This window comes from Dermacentor variabilis, unplaced genomic scaffold, assembly GCF_050947875.1.
Source record: "Dermacentor variabilis isolate Ectoservices unplaced genomic scaffold, ASM5094787v1 scaffold_12, whole genome shotgun sequence".
Classification (NCBI taxonomy): Eukaryota; Metazoa; Arthropoda; class Arachnida; order Ixodida; family Ixodidae; genus Dermacentor; species Dermacentor variabilis.
In genome coordinates this window covers 12488921-12516680 of record NW_027460280.1, presented here as the reverse complement: position 1 = coordinate 12516680, position 27760 = coordinate 12488921, and the positions used below count along the sequence as shown (strand labels likewise).

The following is a 27760-nucleotide window of genomic DNA, read 5'->3' as shown; positions in this document are numbered from 1 at the left end:
AATGATGTACGCATTGAGGAATAAACGGGAAAGGAAGCTTGCTGCCGCCGTTTTGAAGGAGCTTGAGCTCAAAAAACAAAGTTTTGGCTCATGCCGAGATGCAGGGGTCCCGCATCCAAACCAAAATAAACTCTTTAAAGCAGTGAAACACAACACTCTGGCTTCGTGCGCGGGCTGAAAGTATGTCAGGACAGTTGAGGTTGAATTACGAGCGGTTGAGAGAGAATCTCAGTTGGTGACAGAGTTCGGGCCTCATACCAATGAGCTGGCTATCAGTTGATAGAAATAGCTCATATTCGAATACATTTGCTTCTATGTGCGTCTCCTTTTTATTCGTATTTGTGAATGTCCGACTTATTCGCAATTTTTTTCGAAGACACTTTATTTGCTGTGCATTTTACTAACCCCTGCCTTCTATTCTCTTTTTGAATAACATAAACACTATTCCTTAGTATTCAAATTGGATTAAGTTGCTTTTAAATTTTTTTCATGTGCTTACTCGAGAGTGACAGCATCAGGCGATATGGTTTCAGCACGTCTTGACATAAAACATAGTTCTGCATCACTCAGGGAAATGGGCAAAGGCACTCAGGGAAAACCTGGAAAACTCAGGGAATTTGGAAATGTCAACTTGGTAGACACCCTGAATATTCAAGGACTCGTTAAGTGTTGTAAAAACACTAGTGTCCTTAAGAAACACACAAAAATAATGTTTTCATTGAGCTTTACTCTTGTTGTGCAATATTTATTTGTCTCGTAGACATGTGACAATATGCTGGATCCCTGGTCATAGATGCATCGAGGGTAATGTGCTGGCAGACCAAATGACCACATCAATTACACCTCAAGCTGGTAATTCCATCACTGTTATTCCTGCCACAGACCTCAAGCCTTTTTTGCGAACGAAACTGCGAAGGCACTGGAAACGCATGTGAGACAATAAAACAAATAAGTTCCATTTGATGAAGCCGAAGTTAGGTTTCTGGCACTTCATTACAAAAACAAGACGAACTGATGTCCTATTCTGTAGACTCAGAATAAGACATACATATGGTACTCACAATTTTCTGCTGACTGGCAACGAACCTCCTGCCTGTTGTAGATGTGGTGAAAGGCTCACCGTCCTCCATGTCTTTGTGGAGTGTCAGGAAGCCGAAAGAGAAAGAAGGAAACATATTCCTCTAGCATACCGGTATTGTCTCCCTCTCCATCCCGGTATGTTTCTTTGTAAGGAACCCCCTTTTACCACCAAGGCTGTCCTAGGTTTCTTGAATGATGTGGTTGTGCATTTTAATAACCCAATAGTATCGTAGTGCATCCTCTCTCTAGAGGATGCTGCTGTGATAGTAGTCCTGGACAGCACACACCTTCAGGTCCTTGCCCTTCAAGGACTCTGTTAGGGCAGTAGTGCTTTTCGAATTTTTTATCCAAATGACCAATTTTAGCACATTGTAATTCTTTTAGAATGCTTCTTTCGCGACCTTGGCATGCTTCATAGTCATTGTCATAGTTTTATTACATGTAGCTCTTACACATTTTATAGTGACCGTCGTTTAGGCCCCTTTACAGCCCTGTCACATCCATTGCTCGTAATTTATCATTTCACTTTGATTTCATTACCATTGGCTTGCAACTCCTTGGCCATACCTGGCCCTTGCGCCACAAAACACCACACATCATCATCATCATCTTTGCACCAGAGAAGTAAGTTACTGCTCCAAAGCATTCTTTTCTTGCTCCAAACTGCGATTTTTTCTGCTTCCAAAGCTGCTCCAAAAGACGAAGTGCCACTTCCATCACTGGGTGCTGCGAAACATGCCACATGCAAATCACAAATACTGTGAGCCATGCCAATGCATTGATCTCACACTATCTGCACCACGTATGCCAACGCTCTTAATCGCGCAATTATGGCCTGACCTTGCGATGCTTTGTTTAAGAGCTGACAAGATGCTATGTACAAGAATATTCTGGGAACCTGTGAAATTATTTTTACTGCGGAATAGTAACCTCAGCTGAATGAAATTTGCGACCTAAAGGCCCCCTCATCAGGTCTGGCCATATTGAGTTGACAAGTGCAGAGACACAATGCGCAATAACGATTGTGTCTGCAAAGTATTACATTGCCATATGCTGCGGAAAGATCTGAAAATTCAAATCGAACGCTGGTTTTCCTTCTCCTCGCAGCCGCCGCGCTCCAAGCTGGAGAACGACTTACATATGCTAGTGCACTTACGTACACGTGTTTGCTGTGACATCGCTCGTAGTGACACGTGACTTCGAGAATTGTTCAAAGCAGCATCTGTTATTTGGGTAATGTGTTGCTTGAATAGATTAATTTAAAGCTTAGAGAAGTAATAAAACACACAAACTGAATGTCTGCATGTTTTTGTTTTACTTTGCACCGCAGCAAGAGAGATGTACTTCGTTTTTATCTGCTTGTTCCCACGTCATGCAGTCGTGTGCGCAGACACCGAAACTATGCAATTTTCTACTGTGCTACAGCACGGGATCATGCTTTGTGATCCGTTTGTGCCTTCCTTAGTATTCGTGTAGCACTGACGTATAGTGCTAGTCAGGTGCCCTCATGCACAGCGCGTAAAATCATTCGCCGCACGAAACGAGACACTCACAACAGCTCACGCTCGATGCCTTCAGCGGAAATGCGCTGCGCCGCAAAAAAGCAAGAAAAAAAAGTGAAGGCGGGGCCCATGACGAATGCGCACGCGATCCTCGAGGTCCAGTATGGGAGAACGCACAAAAGGAATTTCACTTGCGGAGGCTAGACGGGACAAGTGGAGAGAGTGCCTCGCTTAGCACTGGAACTCGCCTCTTGAAATCATGGCTTCACGGCACTGAAATATTTCTGTCTCTGCTATTAATGAGCACATTTTAAAAAATTTGTGCGGCAGAACGCTCCCTTGATGACATATAACTTCCAGTGTGAACCAAAATTTGCTATGGGGCCTGGAGAGGGGCCCTTTAACCCTTTCGCTGTCACAGACGTACCGGTACGTCCTTGCGCTTGCCCCCCTACAGTGTCACTGACGTACCGGTACGTTCTCTATCATGCATTCAAAATTTCGCACCTGAGCGCAAAGCTGTCGCTCCTGGACTGACCGCGCCCTTTGTTGAATCTTTCTACAAGTTCATATTTTCACCCCGCACTGTGTTGGTACGTGTATTGAATACGGTACGACTGCCACTCCTCCCTCTCTCTTTGCTGAATGGTGCGGTCACTCCGCGTTCACTGGATCATGCGTTGCGCGCATGTGGTTTGGGTTCAAAGGTTGTTCTGCCAACTCCGCTTGTTTGAAGGTTTTTATTTTTTCTTCTGTAGGTGTGTCTGCTACGGCGCGCCAAGTTCAGGGGCATATTCACATATGCCCTCTCCGAAAAGAGACCGACACATGACTCAATTGCTGCTTTCGCTCTCTCGCCGCACTTTCACTTCCAGCTTGCAGCAGTAAACGTGAAGTCCCTCAAACTTTGTTTTAGCCCATCTCGTTTAGCCCATCTCGCTCTGTCTTCTTGATCACACAACATCCCATTTCTCTCCGTTGTGCGGGCGACTGAAAGCGCATCCTCCCTGCGCGCAGTTACTTTCGGATGGCTGAGCGCGCGGAATCTTCGTTTGCTCTATGGAGCGGTGGCTCTTCCGATTCAGAATACAAGCCGAGCTCGGATTTGGACTCGGGCAGCATCTCATCCGAGGAAGAGGCGAGTTCCGCATCATCAGATTCAGATGTTGAAACGGCGGGACCATTATCTGCTAAGCATGTGTGGCAAACGTAAACTATGTGGAAGAAAGGCGATTTCTCACCGACGTTGTTTACTTTCGACGCGTCACGTTCAGGACCGTCCGCGAGAGCAACTCTTCAACCGGATGTGCAAGAAGGTGACTGTTTCAAGCTGCTTTTTGATGAGCCAATCATTTCACATATCCTGAGTGAAACGAATCGGTTCGCGCGAGTGATGACAAGCGCACAAGGAGTTGCGCGCACGTCGCGGCTGAGAGCTTGGGTGAAGACAGATGTAGCAGAAATGTACTGTTTCCTTGCGGTCGTTCTGCTGATGGGCCTGATAAGAAGGAATGCCTTGCAAGGCTACTGGAGCACCAACCCTATGTTGCACACACCATTTTTTGCAACCATTTTTTCGTTGAACCGCTTCCTGCTCCTTCTGCGCTTCTCCATCTGAGCGACTCCACAGATATCACAGATTGGCTGAGAACAGTGCGGCCATTTATGGAAGCAATTCAGAGCATGCTGAGTTGCCTACTAATTCCGCACCAAGACCTGTGCATAGACGAGTCTATGATGCCATGGAAAGGGCAGCTGTCATTTCGGCAATACATTCCTTCGAAGAGGCACCGCTTTGGTGTCAAGTTATTTGTTCTTTGCGATGTCAAAACTGGCTACATTATGAAATTTGTTGTGTACACTGGAGCGACGACAAACATGACCATGGTCAAGGATTTGCGATTTTCTGGCTCCATTGTTATAGAGCTACTTGAAGACTACCTCAGAAAAGGACATTCGCTATTTGTAGATAATTGGTACAGTAGTCCAGCACTGTTCAACTGCCTTCAAGATAAAAAAAACCAACACATGTGGAACTGTTCAGACCAACAGGAAGGGGCATCCAAATTTCACAAAAGAGATGAAAAAAAGGGAAGTGGAGCCATATCATACCAAGACGCTTCTTGCACTCAAATGGCGTAAGAGAGAAGTACATGTCCTAACGTCGATGCATGATGCACGTCTGGAAGAGACAGGGAAAGTGGATAGGGTAACAGGCGAGAACAAGCGAAAGCCCGCATGCGTTCTCGAATACAATATGAAGATAAGGTTAGCAGACAAGATGGACATGATGATGAGTTTTGCTGAAAGCATTAGGAAAAGCCTCAAGTGGTACAAAAGTTTTTTTTTTTTTGATATTATGTACATGTGTCTTCTAAATGCCTTCATCTTGTGGCGTGAAAATAGTGGACGCAAAACATTCGGCAAATTTCGCTTTAATGTTGTGTACCAACTGATACAAGAGTTCCACACTGCTAGGAGGAGAGGTGGAAAACGAAGCGGTGATGACCAGACAAGGCTCATGGCGCGACACTTTCCCCAGATGGTTCCTCCGAGTGAAGCCAAAGGGTGCCGCACCCAACGGAGGTGTCACGTGTATGCGAACACTGTTCGAGTTCAAAAGAAAAGGAAAGTCACCCGTGTGATGTGTGCTGAGTGCGACAAAGGCTTGTGATTGGACCCATGCTTCAAGATCTACCACACTCTGAAGAAGTATTGAGCAGTGTCTTTTTTTTCATGTTACCCTCATTTATCTCATTTATAGTCAGGCTGCTGCTGATGATGATGTTTACTAACAACAGCTGCAGAACACTGAAATGTGCATATTCTATTGACTATGTTATTTGTATACTAATAATAATCAAAAATAAATTGGTATGTTCATTCCCTGTTATGCTCGTTCCCTGAAACCAAGCCGACACTGGGGGTGCATCACGGCCAGAAAAGCCCGACAGCGAAAGGGTTAAGGAAGGTTTTCCATGCGAGCATGACTTTGGTATAGGTATATCGAGGTTTGACTCTAAGAGAAAGTAGAAAAAGTAGACAATTTTGAAAAAGCAGTAGATTTCGCTACACTCTTAAAAAGTTTGCACCCTTTGGGGCTTATCTTGTCCCACAACAAAAGTCGTCATCTATCTTTCCCGCATTTTTTTCCTTTAATACCATGCGGTCGGTATTTCCAGGTAATGAACGGCAGGGGCGTTATCAGCGTGACAGCATTCTTGCCAGGAAAGTAGCGATTGTGCAGTTTTCAAGGAAGGAAAAGCAAGCAAGGCAGATGACGATTATTGTTGTGAATAGATAAGCCCCCAAAGGGTGCAAATTATTTTAAGAGTTTTTGTAAGACCCCAAAAATCCATAGATTCCGGAGCATTATCACTGCAGGGAGAAAAAATGGGGCCTGGCATTGCAAGCAATATATGCATGACAAAGCAGATGTTGCACATGCCTTGCAGAGGACTATGTTCTCTCACAGTGGAAATGGAGATTTGTTTGGGTGCAATGAATGTCAGTAAATTACAGTCACTACACATTGTAGGATTAAAACATGTTTTGAAAAGCCTGTGTTAACATAATTTTTTGGAGAAGATGTGTATTACCCAGGGCCATTGCATTTCGCTTTATAAGTGGTCTCATGGTTTTCTTTTTTTATAGTGGTCTTCTGACCCATAGACCTGTCAAATAAATCTCGCAGCTTCTGCTTGCTGGCCTCCCCTTCGGCAAGTTCTTGATACCTCTTCCTGAAATTGGCCATGTGCAATGCCACCATTTGTGGCAGCTCGCATTTTAACTTTAAGCCGGTGTGCCAGATGTTGCCAACTCTGGCAGAATCCTTTCCGTTATTGTTTAAGAAGCCAAATGATCGCCGCTGCTGAGGTGCAGTACTGTTGGATGTGTATGGGTAAGATTATGGCATAGACATTTTCCGAATACACCCGCACTGTCAGCATGCACAGGTGAGCAGGGATTGAAATTGGGCTAGCTGGCCATCTTATTGCACTCATACAAGGATAAGCACACGCGAACAAGGAGATGCACTTCGCCAATTAAGTCCTAGCCCAATAAGATTGTATCAATGTGTTATACTTCCTTTTGTGGTGTGTAAAAATTACAGTGCAGCTGAAATGATTGCTTCTTTTTGTGACAAGTGTTCCAGTGTGGGACATTGTGGCCAGCTGATCTTGACAGCTAGAGTTGAAAATAGTTTTGCCTGCATCAACTCTACAGGATTTGTTTCGGTGGGCTGCCAAGATGAAGTAAACGTGGCCCAATGGGGAATGGGTTGTGCAGAAGCTGAGCAAGGAGCTGCGCGAGGTGAAGAGTCGTGCGCAGGCCCAGCGGGAGGAGCGAGAGGCTCTGTCGCAGGAGCAGTCATCGGCGCTCAAGGAGAAGACCCGCCTGGAGCTGACGATAAAGGACCTGCGCGATGAGGTTGAGGGGGACGACTCATCACGCAAACGTGCTGAGCGGGAGCTGGCCCGCCTACAGGAGACAGTGGCCCAGAAGATGGCCCTGCTGGACGGCATTCGTCCCCAGTACGAGGCACAGAAAAAGCGTGAGGAGGAATGCACTCGCGAGTGAGTGAAGCACTATTTCTTGCATGGCTGCAATAGCAATGCACTTCGCAGTTATACCGTATGAACACCTGTAAGCGTCGCACCCTTTTTTCTTGAAAAAATATTTTTAAAAAAGACAGAGGGTAAGAGGGTGCATTTGACCAATGAGGGAGGGCAAACGGTGGATTTGGAATAAAAATACAATGCAATAATATTATGTTACTGCAACCGCGGTATAATTTTTTTAGCATGCCTGTATTGATAGGAAGGTGCTAAAAAAAGTATTGTAGGTTTGCTCATCAACTTTTAATGTGATCTATTTGCATCAAATTGGAAAAATAGGGGAGTTGGTTGGTTGGCTGAAGATTACGGGCAGCACAAGACTACAGGGACAGTGAGGAAGAATTTAATCGGGACAACTGCTGGGAGCCTCAACTAAACAGTTGGGTACGAGTTGTCTGCACAACTTACCGTATTTACTCGAATCTAATGTGGACCTTTTTTCCGATAAAACCGGTTCCAAAATTGCATGCGCGTTAGAATCGAGTACGACCCTAAATCCGCGTTACCATATCACCATCAGCATTCGAAAAATGGCCGCCTCGTGCACGCTTCTAGCCTAGCTGCCGTAGCTTCCTCCATGTGCATACCTTCATGTTGTACGTGTAACCAGGCGCTAGTGTAACCTAGTCTACCACCTGTCTTCCCGTTTTCTGCGTTTCTTCAATCAGCAAGAAAGCACCGACTGCGAGGACACACAGAGTCCACTATGATGCCTCATTTAAACGGAAAGTTTTCATGTGAGCGGAGACGGATGGAAATCGAGCCGCCCTCATTACAGGCGTTCGGAATTCCCGAAACTTCCGTGCGGGACTGGTGCAAACGGAAGGAGAATATTTTCGCCAGCAAAGGAACAAGGAAGGGTTTCAGTGGACCGAAGCAGGGCCGCTTTGCCGAAATAGAAGAGCTGCTCACGGAATACGTGCAAGAGCAGCGAGCGGCACAGCGGCCTGTGATGACCGATCTGTTCAAAGTACGGGCGATGCAGTTAGCCCTACAGAAAGGGCTTATGCGGAGTGACTTCAGAACTAGCAGGTGCTGGCTATCAAATTTTATGAAAAGAAAGGGCTTTACTCTTAGAAGGCAGACAAGGATATGGCAAAAATTGCCTGAAGAATATGAAAAGAAATTGCACAGTTTTCAGTGTACGTTTTGAAGTTGCGCCATCGAAACGGCTACCACTTCGGACAGATTAGAAAGGCCAATCAGACGCCGCTCTAGTTTGACATGCCTGCCACCACAACTGTTGAAAAGAAGGGGGTGAAGCAAGTCCGCGTTTTGTCTTCAGGCCATGCAAAAAATTAGAGTCACGGCAATGCTTTGTTGCACTGCAGATGGGCACAAGCTGCCCCCGTATATTATCTGCAGACAGAAGACGCTCCCGAAAGAAATCGTGTTTCCAAGTGGCGTGATCGTGCGTGCAAACGAAAAAGGTTGGATGACCACGGACTTGGTCGCTGACTGGATTGATAAGGTTTGGCGGAAGAGACCCGGTGGTGGTTTCAGTCTGCGTGGGATGCTTGTGCTCGACACGTTCAGGTGCACCTTGACCTGCATCAAGGACATCAAGGACAAGCTGGCTGCATGCAACACCAATCTTGTCGTTATACCCGGCGGCATGACATCGCAGCTCCAGCCGTTCGATGTTTGTTTGAACAAGCCAGTGAAAGATAGAATTCGGGCGCTGTACACCGAATGGCTTGTCAGTGGCTGCCACGAATTAACGTCCGCCAATAAAATGAAGCGTGCCTCGCTGCAGGATTTTGCTGGATGGGTGAAAGATGCACGGTGCATGATCCCGTCTGCGATGGTCAACAATGCCTTTAAAAAGTTCGCGATTTCGAATGCCATCGACGGCACCGAGGATGAAGGTGCCAAGAAATGTGCACTCGCCAAGAATAAAATAAAAATAAAGAACAGACGTTTCGGGCCCTGTACGGGTCCCTTGATCACAATGAAGATGTAAGCATGGGCACGCGGCTATTTATGGGTGAGGTGGCGCAGCGTTCGGGTGTATATCTCGGGAAGATTACCCTGTGTCCTGTTTATCTTGTGTCTGGTTGATTGGATGTAACATGATTTCTAAAAGCAAACAGGCAAATAAGTGTTTCTCTTTTGTGGTGATGGCTGCCGAGTCCCAGTCAATGATGTGTCTGGTTAGTTTGTGATGTTCCGCCAGGGCGTTTCGCGGCTGTGTGGCCCTTGGCGACGTCATTCATGGGTTGTTTCAAGCGCCGTTTAAAATTTCTGCTCTCGCCGATGTACGACACGTCACACTCCTTGCATGGTATCTTGTATATCATGCAAGGAGTGTCATGCAACTAGACACACGATAAACAGGACGCGGGGTAATCTTCCAGAAATAAATAGCTGCGTGCCCATGCTTACATCTTCATTGTGATCAAGGGACCCGTACGGGGCCCGAAACATCTGTTCTTTATTTTTTATTTTATTCTTGGTGAGTGCGCGTTTTTTGGCACCAATATGTTTCCTCGCCAGACGAGTTTTCGTCGAACACTTGAATACACCGAGGATAAAATGCTTTGGTCTGTTGATAGCGATAAGGAGTTGTTTGATAGCAATGAAGAGTGATATCTACCATATTTACACTATTGTAAGCCGACGCATTTTTTAAAACTTGAAAATCTGAAGTGGGGGGGTCGACTTACAACCGAAACCAAAACATGACACTGCCAAAAAAGCGAGACCAACGGGAGCTACAACGTAGTTAAAATTTTATGCTTGCTCTATGGCTTTATCCGTAGCTTTTGCTATCCCACGTGTTTGTTCGCTTCGCGGAAGGGTTTTTCAACATATTTGAGAGTTTTACAGTGCACACAACACTCATGGGGGGTGTCGATAGTTGATGGAACCGCCGCTGTTCCGTTTGTGGCGGCACCCTCAGAATGGCGGTGCTTGCAGGGAGTATCGGTAGTTCATGCAAGAGCAGATAGCACTCACGGGTTTTTCTCTATTGGGGGCGAGCTCTACCACTTACGCCGTCGTCGGCGTAACGTGGCATGAGGGATCACGGGGACACAGCGGCCGCATCAGCTGCTTTGGAAGTGCCGAAGCGAGCTGAAAACGAAAGTTCAAAGTCCCACCTGCGCTGCGGTTCTGATTAGGTGTTGAGGCTTTCCCACCTTGGGTGTCTGCTTGTCAACATTTTAAATCACTGTGATAGGTAGTGGCTGCCTTTGGAGGCGTGCAGCATGGTAGGCTGCTGCTCGGTGCCGCAGTGCTGGACATACGCAATGGAGCCTGGTGTCAGCCTCCTTCACATGTAGCCGCAGGACAAGAACTTGCATGAAACTTGGCTCGCGAAACTTAGAACTGGCAGACAGCCATCGGCTGCAACTCAAGTGTGCCGCAAGCATAGACACGAGGAAGATTTCTAATACGGCGTCAGGGCTGCGATGTTCGGTGAGTAGCACAAAGCACGCACTGAGACGCTAGCCCACGCGCGCCGCCCAGCCAGTGTCATGATGTTTTGGCCTATGAACTTGTTGATGCTAGATACTGGCAATTCACAGTAATGGAAAGAGAACCATAAAAAGCACATAAAAAGAGGCATGACATATGCTCAGGCTTGTGTAGCACCAAACAATAAAATGTGCTGGATTAAATACACGAAGCAGCGGGTAATTGCTCGATGAGAGGACCGATAAACATACAGTGCATGGCAACTTGAAAAATAACGGTGTTTAAACGTCCAAGACCTTTGAAAAAAAAGTTTCAATCATCGCGGGTCATCCCAAGTCGCCCGGTAGGTGTCGATGTCCGTAGTTATAACGAAATTAGTTTTGAACAGCTCTGATAGTTTCCATGCAACACTGGTTGCTTGTGTGCTGTCAGATACTCATATATTGACTATATAATAATAATAATAATAATAATAATAATAATAATAATAATGATGGTTATGCCCATTGCAGGGCAAAGGTCTGCCCCATACTTCTCCAACTACCCCGGTCATGTACTAATTGTGGCCATGTCCCTGCAAACTTCTTAATTTCATCCGCCCACCTAACTTTCTGCCGCCCCCTGTACGCATCCCTTCCCTTGGAATCCAGCCCGTAACCCTTAATGACCATTGGTTGTCTTGCCTCCTCGTTACATGTCCTGCCCATGCCCCCATTTCTTTTTCTTGATTTCAACTAAAATGTCATTAACTCGCGTTTATTCCCTCTCCCAATATGCTCTTTTCTTATCCCTTAACGTTACACCCATCATTCTGCTTCCCATAGCTCGTTGCATCGTCCTCAATTAAAGTAGAAGCCTTTATGTAAGCCTCCAGGTTTCTGCCCCGTACGTGAGTACTGGTAAGACACAAAGGGGGGGGGGGGGGAGGGGGGGTATACACTTTTCTCTTGAGGGATAATGGCAACCTGCTGTTTATGATCTGAGAATTCCTGCCAAGCGTACCCCAGCCCATTCTCATGTATACTGCTGCCTAAAGTTCAGGGCACGATCCGAAAACGCGCTCGCAGCAAAAGGGAAACATTGTGCGAGTACATGGATGCAGGCACAGTCAGTCGCCGCGAACCCGTGCGATTGCTGCATTGAGGCCTCATTCTGTTATACTCCATTTAGTTATACAGACAGCCCACTATAAGAACATATTTCATATAGTTTGCTCACAGCATTTGCCTATCTTTCACGTAAAAAGCCGGTTCGGGAGACTATTGTGGCGACTGCGCGCAGTGGCGTTCACTGTACATATTCGGTAGATAGTGTCTGTAAATGATTTTGTCCTTTCAGTTTGCCCAAGATTGTTATTTTGACAGTAGAAAACTTCCCTTGTTTTGAGAGTACTTACAGAAATGTCCAGGAGGGCTGCCGCGTGGTGTTTTTATTAAGCACCGTAAGCAAAACCTATGAGGAATGCACTGCGTGATTCCTCATACTACTCAAGGGAGGCGCTTCCGACAGATGGCGACTCAGTAAGTCCTCTCCCCCATAGTTTGACCAAAAGCATTGGCTTGACGCGTTCAACTTAACTGCCTGCTACGTGCTACTTCCATACTTCTTCAGTCGACATTTGTGCTCTAGGCCTACTAATCATTCGGCACTTCACCGCAGCGTTCAAGAGGGCTGCCATCCTTTACGCCAAAGAAACAAATCACTGTGCAGTGGGCTGCAAGGTCTATGTTTCTGAAGGATGGTGCGAGAGTAGCGACTGCAGTGAAGCGAAATTTTCACCTGTGACGGCAAGTGAGGCATTTCCCACGTGCCGAACTCTGGACGCTTTCCGGAGCTGTAAACCAAGCTTACATCGTTTATCGCTGAAATGCGTGATCGGTCCCTGCCAGTGAAGTGCGACATGGTCATGAAACAAGTCCGGACCTTCGCCTTTTAAGGACCTGCTCCACCGTGAGTACGAGTGGCTGGCGGCAGAAGACTGCAAAATTATGCCAACCAGACCTGTCAAAAGAGCCTCCCTGACGGGTGCGTGTGGTTGGGTGCATACGGTGTGGGCTCCTCTTCCACAAGATGTCGTGGTGCGGTCGTTTGCCAAATGTGGAATTTCGCTGGACGACGACGCGCTGTGGGACCGTAGCAAGGATGGCGATCGCAGTACTAGTGAACATGAGTAGTCCAGTGACCACGTCATCATCATCATCATCCTCATTAGCCTGTTAACGCCCACTGAAGGGCAAAGGCCTCGCCCATACTTCTCCAGCTACCTCTATCCCGTCCTAATTGTGGCCATGTTGTCCCTGCAAACTTCTTAATCTCATCCGCCCACCTAAATTTCTGCCGCCCCTGCTACGCTTCCCTTCCTTTGGAATCCAGTCCGTAACCCTTAATGACCATCGTTTGTCTTCCCTCCTCATTACATGTCCTGCTCATGCCCATTTCCTTTTCTTGATTTCAACTAAGATGTCATTAACTCGCGTTTGTTCCCTCACCCAATCTGTTCTTTTCTTGTCCCTTTACGTTACACCCATCATTCTTCTTTCCATAGCTCGTTGCGCCGCCCTCAATTTAAGTAGAACCCTTTTCATAAGCCTCCAGGTTTCTGCCCCGTAGGTGAGTACTGGTAAGACACAGCTGTTATACACTTTTCTTTTGAGGGATAATGGCAACCTGCTCTTCATGATCTGAGAATGCTTGCCAAACGCACCCCAGCCCATTCTTATTCTTTGATTATTTCAGTCTCGTGGTCCGGATCCGCGGTCACTACCTGCCCTAAGTAGATGTTTTCCCTTACCACTTCCAGTGCCTCGCTACCTACAGTAAACTGCTGTTCTCTTCCGAAATTGTTAAACATTACTTTAGTTTTCTGCAGAATAATTTTTAGACCCACTCTTCTGTTTTGCCTCTCAAGGTCAGTCAGCATGCATTGCAATTGGTCCCCTGAGTTACTAAGCTAGGCAATATCAGTGAATCAACAGGTTACTAAAGTATTCTCCATTAACTCTTATCCCCAATTCTTCCCAATTCAGGTCTCTGAATATCTCCTGTAAACACCCTGTGAATAGCATAGGAGGGATCGTATCTCCCTGCCTGATGGCCTTCTTTATTGGGATTTTGTTGCTTTCTTTATGGATGACTACGGTGACTGTGGAGCCACTATAGATATCTTTCAGTATTTTTACATATGGCTCGTCTACACCCTGATTCCGTAATGCCTCCATGACTGCTGAGGTTTCGACTGAATCAAACGCTTTCTCGTAATCAGGGAAAGCTACATATAAGGGTTGGTTATATTCTGCACATTTCTCTATCACCTGATTGAAAGTGTGAATATGGTCTATTGTTGAGTAGCCTTTACGGAATCCTGCCTGGTCCTTTGGTTGACAGAAGTCTAAGGTGTTCCTGATTCTATTTGCGATTACCTTAGTAAATACTTTGTAGGCAACGGACAGTAAGCTGATCGGTCTATAATTTTTCAAGTCTTTGGCGTCACTTTCTTATGGATTAGGATTATGTTAGCGTTCTTCCAAGATTCCGGTACGTTCGAGGTCATGAGGCATTGTGTATATAGGGCGGCCAATCTTTCTAGGACAGTGTTCCCACCATCCTTCAACAAATCTGCCGTTACCTGATCCTCCCTAGCTGCCTTCCCCCTTTGCATAGCTCCTAAGGCTTTCTTTACTTCTTTTGGCGTTACCTGTGGGATTTCGAATTCCTCTAGGCTATTCTCTCTTCCACTATCGTCGTGGGTGCCACTGGTACTGTATAAATCTCTATAGAACTCCTCAGCCACTTATACTATCTCATCCATATTAGTAACAATATTACTTTTGTGTAAAATAGAAACAGGATTTGCTTATTCATTGAGTAAATAAATGTGTGTTGATGCAGTAAGAATTTTTTTGGTGTCTTGGTACCCTTGATAATTCGACATTTGGTTAGCTCGGACATTTTTTTCAGTTCCGTGAAATCCGAAATAATGAGGTTTTACTGTGTACAGTTAACAAAAGCGTCACCACGTTGGCGATCTCCGCCTACGGAGATTGCGTAAGAGATTGAATAAAATAGCCACGTTACTTTGCACCACTTGGCTTTTTGCAAAAGCACAGGCTGTGGGAACGAGCACACATATTTGGAACCTGCATAAACATACAAAGATTTGGCTATGTAAATTAATCCAAAAATGCATTAGCTCGACGGGAACCCTGGCGGTGCATTTATGAAGTTTGCAATATCCATGAAGTCCGAATATTAGAGTCCGAAAAATCCGTTGACTGTACATAAAATTTGAACTAACGTAAGGAAAACAGCCATATTTGGCTTCGAATTCTCGAACGTTATATATTTTAAAAAAGAATCTATGATCATCTTGTGTTTCTTCTTGAACACAGTAGTTGCAATTTCCTGTTCAAGTGCACGACCAAGTGTGTCTTCTAGTCCTTCTTTGAAGCTGAAGGGCAGTCACGCAACATTAAGTGCAACCGTGACTTGCGACGCTGATGCTTTATCCTTTCTTCTGCAACAGCTTCCGCAATGGAACCTGTAGGGTTTGGTGTCGTGGTCTAGAACTCGAGCTTCACACAGAGGGTAGCTCTAGCCTATGCCACTAGTGCGTCTCGAAATGAATAGCTGGCCTATTACGAGGGCGCCACACACTGTCGTCCGACCATTCTCGACGAGAGTTGCTTCCCTAATGATGAGTTGCGAAGTTAAATACAATGACCAATGTTATTTTAGAAAACCGTATTTACTCTAAACACAGTTTTTTTTCGGATAAAATAGGTCCAAATATTGCGTGCACGTTAGAATCAAGTGTGACCCTAAATATGCGTTACCATATCACCTTCGGCACTTCAATATAGTGTAAGAGTTGGGGTCGGGCATGAAATAAGTGGTAGCTGGCCCTTGCCGTCGTCCGACTCATCCATGCTAAGGATGTTTATGAAGGGAGGGACTTGCTCTCATCGAGAACGAGGAATATCTGATTTATTTACAAAATCTACATGAAGGGTGAAGAACGTTACATTTCCAGCATGACTGAAGAAGAAAGCACCGCAAAACACCCTTTCCCAGGAGTTGTCTTGCTCCAAGCAAACCGTGAAGGCGACAGCGACTCAACTAACAATACTCTGTCCGCCGAACATGGCTAGACATGCCAGCGCCGTTAGGCTGTTGAGGAGGTGCATTGTCTTTACAAAGTGAGTCGTCGCAGCGGGCTGGGAAGGGTTCGAAGGTCGCTTCTCCGAAGATCGCTACTCCCGCAGGCTGATCGAAACAGCTGCAGTGGCCGGTGAAAAGTTTGCAGTTCAGTACCTCTGCAGGCTGATCGTAACAATGGCTGCTTCGTACACGCTTTGAGCCTAACTGCCGTAGCTTCTTCATGCCATGATCTGTAGTACTCGTGCTTAGGTTAGTACACCGTTCGTCTTCGTATTTTCTGCGTTTGATCTTTCAGCACGGAGGTGCCGACTGCGAAGACACGCGATGCCGCAGTGAAAAGGAAAGTGGCGATGTGTGTGGTGACGGATAGAAATTGGGCTGCATCACAGGCGTTCGTAGCTCGCAAAACTTGTGGGCAGGACTGGTGCAAACAGAAGACGCGTTCTACTCCGGTAGCTGCTTTGCATGGCGCGGCGACGCGGCCCCGATCTTGAAATAGGTCTGCGATGGAGACAGAGTCTACCCATCTAGCTGCAGTGGCTGTGTTGTTGTCGCTTAATTCGACTTGAAGCGAGAGGCCGCACAAAGGTCAATTCGCTCGCTCCTCCTACAGCACTTCCTCTCCAGCGTTTGATGATAAGTTTCCACGGTTACTGAGTGAGTTGAGTTCATGCTTCCTTGTACGCGCGTGATGCCATGCTTGTTAATTCAGTTAGTAAGCGAATGTTTAAAAGTTGATACAACTGATAAAACTACTATCCTTACTTTTCATGTTGCTGTCTACTAATTTGCTATCGCAATCGATGCTTCGCCTTTCGGGCGAAACTGCGGCTTTTTCTATTTATCTCAACTTTAGTGTATAGTTACTTTCCCTGCTAGCCTAACCACATGCATGCTTGCGAACACGCGTAGGCTTGCGTTTGCGCGCCCATGCATGCGCAGACAGTGCGGCACTGCTCGCATGCATCGAAACGCGATGCGACCTCGGGGAACAGCTCCTCTCCGTCATTGCGCGCCTGTTTTCCTTGTCGCTGTCATCTCCTCGTTGCGACACACACAAAAAGCTTCCCCCGTTGCCCCTTTCATTGACAGACGTTTTTCTCATCGATGCTGAAGTCCCGCCCGGCTTGAATGTTTGCCGATGCCTGTGTGGCTAGCACAACTTCTCGTTTGAAAGCTGCATTATAGTGGCAACGGATGTTTGGTTTTCAATAGGTGAAGCGCCAATAGTGACGGCACACAAGAAGAAATACAGACAGGAAGCGCCTTGTCCTGTCTGTTTTTCTTCTTGTGTGCCGTCACTATTGGCGCTTCACCAATTGAAAGCTATGCACCAACTAGCCCCACAACGTGTTTTACTGCATGTTTGGTGCCATTGCGATAATGCCACGCCAGCCAGGCTATGGGCTACTCCGCAAGCCAATATGACACAGGTCAAAATAGGGACATTAGCACCACAATTATAAGTGAAGCGTCTAATATTAAGAGAGCTACGAATGATTACAAGTTACCCTCCTCCCTAGCCATACTTTTTCTCAACTTGTTTGCCGAAAGATCAGGGCTAAGTTCCGCCTTCACTGGCTCTGAGTCATGACGTGACGTCGTGTCGTCTATTTCCGCTGTGACGGAGCCAGTGCACAAAGCCTCTCCAACCTCTCCACTAGCCACCTGGCCGACGATGCCCAGCGAGAGCTATCCAAGCAGTTTGCATTCCAAACGTTCTGTTGCAGTGCCGAGCATGTCGTGTATTCCGGTAACTGCAGGCAAGCTGTGATGAAGGGGCTTTGGTGTAAATGTGAGCATCCTGCGTGGCGCAGTCACCTGGTTGTGCATAGCTTAACCAGCCAGACACAAAGCTAATTTGCTCTAACCAAGTGTTAAACATTTTAAACATTTAAGGAGGGAGGCTGCACTTGAAATACTTTTTTTTGTTTGTGGACAGATCTGAATGAAATTTTCACACTTTGTGTATTTTAATATGCAGATTCTAAAAATATAATTAATTTTGCCATAAGGTAAGTAGTTTCTGATATACTCTAAAAGCATTGTATAAGCTGGGTCCTTTGTTTGGAGGAAAATTAGCATCTAAACAGAAAACCCTAACGCAGTAATTTGAGTATAAAGACTATCTACAATGTTCAGGGAGTGCCATAAGGTATTAATCAATGTTCTAGGCTAATCTGAGCAAGAGTTAGAGCTCATCAAAGTTGTGAGGAAAAAATGCCATCTTGACATGTCAAGCATGTGACCCATTTCTAAAACTTTTTGAGAAAAGTACTGCTTTGAAAAGGTGCATATTGCTTACTGCATACATTTCTCTTTCTGGCAAAAAAGAAAAAAAAAATATGCTGATAGCTGAAATAGGACAGAAGCTATTTTACCTGCAAAATTGGAAGTCTGTCAGAATTGTTGTTTTGAGAAATCAAGGAAAAACATTCTGCAACATCTTTATTGAGAACATACCAATAAAATCTCAAGGAAATTCACCAGGGGCCTAATTTGGATGCATCCGATCTTTATGCCGCTTTTTGGCCAGATTCCTTGTGCTCAAAGAGGCTTCTCGCTTCATGCTGGAGTTAGCACTTCGATGGCCGTCTTTCTCCTTTGCTCGCTGAGATGCAGTGCCAGGAATATTCATGTGTAGCTGCTGTAGAATTGCAGTGGACGCAAGCAGGTTCCCAGTGTTGAAGTGTAGGACAGCTTCCCCAACAGCAGCTTGCACGGCAAAGAGCGATGCATGCTGTTCCTTTGAAACACTCCAAATCACTGAGTGAAGGCTCTCATTCGAATTCTGCGTCTTGCCTCGCTGGTATCTCTGGAGCAGGGTTTTTTCAGATAGCCGTGTATATACAGGCAGCATTGCTTCTGCCACATGTTCTGGCAAGTTGTAGTGGTGCCTAGGTTCAGGCTCTCCCTTTCCTCTCAGGCTCTCCCTTTGCTCTCGCAGCATTGTGACGACAGAACATTGTCAGAACATTGCTGAGAGCCCGTACTCCTTGGCGGAGTCCTTGAAAGCATCACCACTTTCTAGCCGCACCTGGGACACAGCACGAGTCCAAGGAACTCTTGTATGACGGATAAATCCACGATTGCAAATTCAGTTCCGCTGTCGTTGACGTCCTCTCTCGGGTCGACACCCAGCAGCTTGAACTTTCGTTCCATTGCAGACTGCGACGCCAGGCACGTTTTCCGGCGCTCGCTGCGCGCTCACTACTTTCTTCAGTCGTGAAGGAAACGGTGCCTGCACGATCTGTGCCAACACGCGTGGCATGGGTGGACGAAGTGTTGACGCTAGCCGTGCCGGTTTGCAGCTCGGAACTCGATCCGGTAGAATGTCCAGGCAGACCAGCAACCGGCAACTCCGCGAGTATGACAGGCCTAGCCGCCTTCCGTCGCGCATTCCACAGCCGCTTGAAGCGTAGTAGCCAAGGTCAAACCAAATGGGTCGCGAAGCTTCGGGTGAAAAGTGGTTCAGTACAGATTTTCACCGACATCAGCAAGGGGTGTTATGGAAGCAGTGATTGAAGCGCGACTATGTTTGGAGAGAACAAACATTGGGAAAGAAAAAAGGCGTTTTTTAATTCAAGCAAGACACAGTTAGATTCATTGAACGAAAATAATATTCCTGGTCGATTTTATATATTCGGGACGAGTTAAGAAAATACAAGCTTATTCCATTTTATTATTATTAATAAATGCATTTATTTTCAGCGCCCATCGTTAGAGGGGGCATTAACGCCACTATCACTCGCAATGCCATGCACATGTTGAAATACGCTCCCCTCACAGTTCGTGCTTGTCGAAGTTTGTCTGAATTTGGTGACGCGGGTAGCTTCATCGCTTCTTAATCTGTTCATTCAAAACTAGTGAGTTACAACTGCCAGATAATTGTGTAGTTGTTTTCGTGCGACTGCGCCGGCCGACGGGCTTGGCGTCCGATTATAGGATCAGCACTCTACCACCTAAAGCTTTCGTCGGCCTCCAAAGAAAGTATGTTCTGTGCAGGGGTGCGATTTCGACAACCGTACGGCTGGCCTATCCTGCATCGTTTTCCGTGCTGAAAGCTCAAAACGACCATCAAGTCGAATGACGGGGCATTTGAATATATAGCTCCAAAAGCAGGCCAACAAAACAAATTTCGTGCCTTCGAAAACGAAACGACGTTACTTCTGCTTTTAACGGACATGGCATCACATTATTTTGTCCTCCGCTGGAAGTGTTCCACCACATACACATGGCGCTAAGCCCCATGAACCGTTGATGGACCGCCATGTTTTGAACGTATGGGCTCCTCTGGAAGCTTTGCTACCAGGTATATTTACCTTGTAGTAGCCTTGAGACGATGATCTTTTCCAGCCATCCGGGCAGCGAAATGAGCGCCTTATCAAACGTTGTCACGGAGCAAGCGGCTGAACAAACGTAGACAGCGGCGCGATGAAACCAGAGACAAACAAACGTAGCGAAACGCGAGAGCGGTCGAGCGCGCGCCAAAGAGCGCCGGACCAATAGGAGTGAGGCGCGTGGGGGGTGTGCGGGCTTTGGCCAATCGGCGGCACGGACGCATCCTTTAGAAATGAATTGATAGCGTCGGTTTCCCTTCACCGACACCATTTTGAACTGGCACAAAATGCGCACAAAGAAAACAGCTTCAAAACAAGCGCAAGATGGTGGCCATCGGCCCCCGTGTTCGCAAATGGCAACGGCGCGAAGTTTGAACATTTTTGACCAAATTTTGCTGATTCGCGTTCACCCTGAGCCCTTTAAGCGCGATTTATTATTATTTTCCGATTAAATTTAGCTTCTAGATTTCGCAGAGATATTCTTGAATGTATAAACATAGCGAAAATGCACTTTTCCGAAAATCTACTTTTTTTGTAATTTTTTGCCGTTTCAAGACCCGCGTCCCCCCTTAAGAAGACAATGTCTTCACGATTCACTCCTCTCGAATATTTACAACAGCATCAAAATAAAATACACTTAATTGATACTATATTAACTTGAAGCAATAAAACGACGGACACCGACCAAGATAAGTACTAAAATACGATCAAATCTAAAAGACGTTTCGGCTTCCCTACGGAAGCCTTGTTCATAATGGGATGAAGGAAAGTTCGCGGAAGCTTATGTATACTTCAGAACGTGACGTAAACAGCGCGTGTATGACGGGGGAGGGTTCCCTCATTTCGATTGAGCGTGTGACATGTTTTTTGTATCTCTAGCGATTCCAGATTTGTTTCTTGGCCGATAACTCTCGAGCGATCCCAGTCAATCTCGTGGCCTGTTGCATCCGTGTGCTTGGCAAGGGCATTCGAAACTGTATGTTTCTTTTTGACATCTTTCTGATGCTGCCTCAATCTCTGTTTGAAGTGTCCCGATTCACCGATGTATGCGTAGTCGCAATCTGCGAAGGGTATCTTATAGACTACGCTGGGAAACGATTCTCTCGGAAGCCTGTCCTTGCCACCAATGAGTGCTTGCCTAGCTTACACACGGGCACGTGCGCCACCTCAACGTCATAACTACGCAGAATGCGAGACAAGGTTTCGCTTATCCCTGGAACATAGGGTATGGCAGCATGCTTTCTTAGACGGGGATTAGCCTGACAGACTGAATTGGAAAGGCAGCGTTCCAGAGCACTAAAAAAAGACGTGGGATAGCCGCTTGCCGAGAGATCTCCTCGCGCGTGTTCCAAGTCTGTGGAACGACTTTCTGCTGCGGTGCAAATGTGGTTCGCACGGTTGAGCTGGGAGGCAGCAACCGACCTTTTGTGAGCGTCAGGATGAACGGATTGAAAGTTCAGGTAGCGGCCAGTGTGAGTGTCCTTACGGTATACGCTGAACGAGAGCCGTCCATCGCGTCTGGTGACAAGTACGTCTAAAAAAGGGAGTCTGCTGTCGACCTGTGTCTCAACTGTAAAATGGATGGCCTTTGTTACGTTTCGCAAAGATCGCAATGATTCTGTTGCTTCATCGGGTGGTGTTGCTATTGTAATTCATAAAGGCATAGAATGTCAACGTTTACAGCTAAAAACGCCCCTTGAAGCAGTGGTGGTTCGAGTCGTTCTTCTAAACAACTTATCACCATCTGCTTGCTTTACATAGCTCCACATTACCACTTACACAAACGTGAATTTCAGTCCTTTATAGATGAATTGCCAGAGCCTTAACTCATCCCTGGCGATTTCAATGCACACAGCAGCCTGTGGGGTGACTCTCGTTTAGATGTGTGAGGTCGTCTAGTTGAACAGTTTCTTTTCTCCTCTGATGCATGTCTCCTGAACATATTACTGTCTGGCAAGCAGAACCTTTTCTTCAATTGATCTTAGCATAGTTTCCCTGTCTATATTGCCCTAACTTGAAAGGGAAGTTACCGAAAATCCTCATGGGAGCAACCATTTCCCCATACTGCTGAGAACAGCCAAAGAAAATGAATTTCCATCACAGGCTCATCGGTGGAAGGTTGATATAGCTGATTGGGAGAAATTTTAAACTCTTACTAGTGGTATCTCGTCGGTTGCCATTTCTTTGTTAGGAATTGATGCTGCTGTTGAGTATTTTACTGCCTTAATAATTGATGCCGCCTCTAAGTGCATATCTGAAGTAAGTGGTGTGGCATGCAAACGCCGTGTCCCATGGTAGGAAAAAAAGCGTGGGGGCTGCCACAAGCTTCTTCCACTGCAGAGAATTTGATCAATTTTAAGAGGGTAAAATCCCAAGGCAGGAGAATGCACCGACAGGCAAGAAGAGAAAGTTGGCAGAAGTTTCTATCGGGTATAAACTTGTATACAAATGAGGCCAAAGTCTGCAACATGGTTAACAAGGTAAGAGGGCGACAAACATATTCACTCCCTTTAGTAAACACTCCTATCCATCCCTGTGCACAGCCGTAAAGGCTTTACACAGGTGTTGTGTCGGCAGCGGCAGGCAAGTGGGGGCCCCCGGCCAGCGAACGCGCGGCGAGCGCCGGTGCAGTGAAAGAGACTCGGAGCTAACTGCTCCTGATGAAAACCGGAACGAAGACTCGGCCGGCTTGCGGCCGTTTATTACTAAATAGGACTTCACACGCCAGATGACACCTCCTGATTGGTCCCAGCTCGTCACATGACAGAAGGGGGGTGCGCCATCTAGCTAAACTACTATGAAACATAAATGTATGATAACACAGAGATCTGACAGGGGGCGACACTATACTACATCCTCCCCCCCTGGAAACAAAGCAAGCCTACAGTGAAACGCGCACACAAGACGCGCACTTAAGTCCAAAGGCAATTTCAGTTCGTTCCCCCCCACGTTCACACACACGCGCACCAGATGCACACAAGGCACGCACTTAAGTCCACAACGATTCAGTCCGTCCCCGCCCAAGTTCACATACACGCGCACCAGTCTTGAGCACCAAAACACAGGCAGTCAGTCAAAACAAAATCCGACAAGGAACACGGCACAAGACTCACTGCACCGCAACAAGGAACACATTTTATACGTGTGCTAATGAAACATGTGAATTGCCTGAGACGGCAATATGCTCTAAATTCAAGAAACAATCATCGAGCCACGGAGGCCGTTTTCTGTCACGATGAGGACGCGTGCGTACCTCAGAAGAACTTTGGGGGTTGCGACGCGTGCCGGTCGACTTTAAAGACCCAGTCGTCCCACTGCAATTTCCCTCTGCCTGGTTGGAAAATTGAATGTGGTTGTCGCTCAAAGCTGGAGAGGGTTGCCCAGGAAGCTCTTCTCGACGTCCCAACAAGTCCTGGGATGCTACCGATTCCCCCACGGAATCAGAAACGATTGCTGACTGTGTAGACTCGGAAGTGATACAGTCAGACGCACTACTTAGCTGATGCTTATAACTATGAGAAGACGCTGTCACTACAGACGAGTCGTCGGAATGACTATCCAGATTTGAATATGAGTACAAAAAGTCTCTATCACTTGTACACAATGTACGACCTGCTGGATCCTTCATCACTAGGGTTAACTTAGACACATGCCACATCTTCCCTTCACTGAGTACAAAAATAAATGGTCCTATCTGGGCTTTAACTGTACGAGGTTTACTGTACTTAAAAAATCCATTCCTGTTAAATCTAATTCTGACCGTGTCTCCCACCTTGACACGAGTTGCCTGAGCACTTCTACGTTTGTCTACACACTGCTTAGTTTGCCACTGTTTCTGCAAGACCCTTTCTTGAACTTGAGGCACAAGACTGTCCTGTTCCCGTAGATCTACACAGAGCCGCATGGTTCCATCCTTCTTGCGGACCACCACGAGTGGAGACACCCACTCAGAAGCCTCGACGTGCTCGATGACGTCGCAGTCCTCGAGACGTCGTAATTCATTTGTGCCCTGGTCACGGAGAGCCAGGGGTAGTCGGTGCAACTTTGAAGATACTGGTTTCGCATCTTCCTGCCGATGAATTCGGTGCACAAAGTTGTTGACGAGACCCAACTCGTCACTGGAGAGGCGATCAAAACTCGGAGGCACACTTGTGGGGCTCTGTACTGGAGGAAGCGAAGGTAGACGACATGTCAGCGACGTACCGTTGATCTGTATGCCCAAGCGTTGGATGGCGTCTAAACCCAGCAGTGATGTTCCTGTAGTCGTTACGTGGAACGTGACTGAGCATGACCTTTGGAAAAACTGGACAGTGGCTTGAAACAGTCCTTGAATGTCGATGCGTTGCTTGGAGAAATTTCTCAAGTCCACTGTTGTTTGTGACAGCCTGTGCTGTCGACCAAAGTGATTTCTAAAATCTTCGGCCGTCATGAATGACACAGACGCTCCCGTATCCACCAGCAGTCGCATGGAGACGCCGTTAACTACGACCGGAACTTCCAAATCATTTTTAGTTTCAAAAGTGCTTACCGTCAAGACAGACGCGGACGGCTGCCCTGCGGAAGTTGACGAAGACAGCGTCTCTGCGGGAGAGACGTGTTGCACCGCTGTTTGGGTCTTTCGACATACCGAAGCGAAATGGCCCAACGTGTGGCAGGCGTTGCATCGCCGATTTCTTGCTGGACAGTTCCTGTAAGACGCGATATGGTTCCTGCTGCCACACCGATCGCATGCACCATGGTTCCCGGAGGAGCCATGTGCGAAATGTCGGCCCTCATGGCGGCTTCTCGGAAGAAATCGGCCCTCTTGGCGGCCTCTCGGAAGAAGTCGGTCATCTTGGCGGCCTCTCGGAAGAAGTCGGTCATCTTGGCGGCTTCTCGGAAGAAGTCGGCCATCTTCATGGCCTGCCGGTCTAAGTCGGCCATCTTGGCAGCTTCCCGGAAGAAGTCTGTCATCTTGGCTCGTTGACGGAACGCCAAGTTGAAATGCCTCAATTCTTCGTACATTTTCGTAGCCGAACGCGCGGTTCCCTCGATGCAAGGCTTCTAAAGAGCGTCCAATTTCTTCTGCCTTGTCCAGGGACAGGGTTTCGCCATGAGCTAATAACTTTTCGCGAACGCTGACGTTCGCTACCCCATGTATTATTTGGTCTCGGACGCGCTCATTATAGGTTGTGCCGAAGTTGCACTGTACCGCCTTCTCCTTCAGTGCGGTCACGAATTCCAGGAATCCTTCTCCCTCGAACTGCCTTCGACTGGTGAATTCGTGCTTCTCCGCCAGAACATTTGTTGACGCGGCGAACAGCCGGTCAAGCCGCTACAAGAGTTTCTGGAACTCTGACGCTGGCGGGACCGCATCACTTGACGTTGACGCTGCGCCGGTCGACTGCCTAGCTGCTTCGCTTGACGGTGACGCTGCGCCGGGCGACTGCCTTGCTGCTTCCTGTTCCTCATCTGCAAAGTACTTCCGTTGTCCCTCACGCCCGAGAGCGCTGACGAGTGCGGACGCTCGTCGCGCGTCCGTCCAGTCGCCACCGCCGGCCGCTTCGAGGTGGGCCTGAAAAATTTTTTTCCATCGATACCATGGAATTAACGGTGGCCCGGGCACTTCAAGAAAAACGGGAAGGTTCGCCGTAAAAGAAGCCATGCCGGGTAGCGTGCAGGAGACAGTGCAGGAGGCAAGCCGGAGCTCGCAGCAGGAATGGGGCAACGAAGAACAAAGGGGCGAGTAGGCCTAGGCTCAGAAGCCTCGCGACGCCAAGTGCGTCGGTGGCGTTTGCAGGCCGTGCAGACACGTAAAGGGACGCTTTACTTACGAAGCTCGTTGGTTTCCCGGGGCTTCGGTCGGAACCGCAGCGGGAATCCTATCTTCGTCGCCAAAAGATAATGTGTCGGCAGCGGCAGGCAAGTGGGGGCCCCCGGCCAGCGAACGCGCGGGGAGCGCCGGCGCAGTGAAGGAGACTTGGAGCTAACTGCTCCTGATGAAAACCGGAACGAAGACTCAGCCGGCTTGCGGCCGTTTATTACTAAATAGGACTTCACACGCCAGATGACACCTCCTGATTGGTCCCAGCTCGTCACATGACAGAAGGGGGGCGCGCCATCTAGCTAAACTACTATGAAACATAAATGTATGATAACACAGAGATCTGACAGGGGGCGACACTATACTACAACAGGGATAGGCTTTACACAAGCTTTTTGTACGCCTTGAAGGTAAAATCAGCTGTAGATTATCCATGCCATTCAATTATTCATGACTTCTCTGTGGCCAGACTGTTCCATAACTGCCCAGCCACTAGGCCTCCTCTGTCCTTCCAGTTCAAAGCACTATCAGAAGAAACATGCGTCCCTCTTTTAGTGAATGTCCTCATGGCTCTGGCTCAGCGTCTACCACCTTGGGAGTGGCAGACTATGCAGTGTGACATCTCTTTCTTAGAGATATCAAAACGAGCACCTGAGACACATATACATTCGCATTTTGTTGGGCGAGAAGTATTCCTGTGCTGAATTTTATACAGATGCTTCGAAGTCCTCTCATGGTGTTGCTTACACAGCTGTAGGACCATCGTTTTAAATATCCGGCACACTGAATCCATATACAGTCGAACCCGGCTATATCGAACTCTCAAAGAAACGCCTATCAGTCCGATATATAGAGCATAATTCGATATAAGCCAGCTAAATAATTGGATTTCATAAAAGCATTTACCAAATCACTTATTGATGAAACTAGCTTAGTTTTGCATGAAATAGTCTTGCATTTTCTTCTGCTTGGGCAATTTCGCTGCCTGCGACGCACGCACTTCCCCATATTGTCTGAGCTGAGGCTGCAACCTTTCGCATTCGCGCAGAAGCACCGGACTAGTGCGAGTGCATCAATTACTTCGGAGGATGTGAGCAAAGGACCGTCGTTGCTTTCCTCATTGTGCCCACTTTCATTTGTGCTCGGTACGATGTCGGCAACGTAGTCTTAGTTTTCGGGCTCTCCTCTGGTTGCAACACCATCATCTGCCCTCACAAACTCATCCTCCATTGATTCGTTAACAGCTTCCGGAGATTCTGACAGGTCGCTCCAAACTTCGGCAACACCGGCAACGGCTTCGTCGCATTCGTCAGAATTTATAGTCGTCGCCGAGCACACGGAAAACGGCACCTCTGAAGCAATTTCGAATGAACCACTTGTACGTGGCCGTGCGTATGCGTCGGGCGCCACGGGCACTGGGTTGTGAGTTTGGCCGCTTTAACTCTAATCTCCCCCTTATTCATCAAGATCGTGCTGAGAGTGCTCCTCGGAATCTTGCACGCTACAGGGACATCCGACTTCTCACCGCATTCTACCCGATTTATGATTTCGAGCTTCCCGACGAAAGGCGAATTCTGCCGCTTCATCACGGCAACACTGCGGGAGAAGGCCCACAAGGTGCAAACACAATGAACCAGAAAAGCAGCGAGGCAACTCGCACTTTTGCCATCTTGCACGACGATGGCACAAGAGCCTCTGATTGGCTGTCTGAGCAAGCGCTGTGGGCGGGCCAGGATAATTTTTTACAGGGGGGTGTTGACAGCTTGCTCGAGGCAGCGCAGTCACGGTAGGGAAGGCGGTTGGATGGAGCTGCGCCACCGGGTTTCCCCACTGCCATGA

At 47.3% G+C, this 27760-nt stretch overlaps 1 protein-coding gene across 4 annotated transcripts in view; it reads left to right on the top strand.

The window, feature by feature from the left end:
* Positions 1-27760, top strand: part of SMC3 (structural maintenance of chromosomes 3) — a 463962-nt gene that overhangs the window by 123615 nt on the left and 312587 nt on the right. For all 4 annotated transcript variants that reach the window (XM_075676310.1, XM_075676309.1, XM_075676311.1 and 1 more), the window contains exon 10: positions 6873-7159. In XM_075676310.1, the coding sequence (XP_075532425.1) occupies positions 6873-7159 (287 nt within the window). The remainder of the gene's footprint in view (positions 1-6872; positions 7160-27760) is intronic.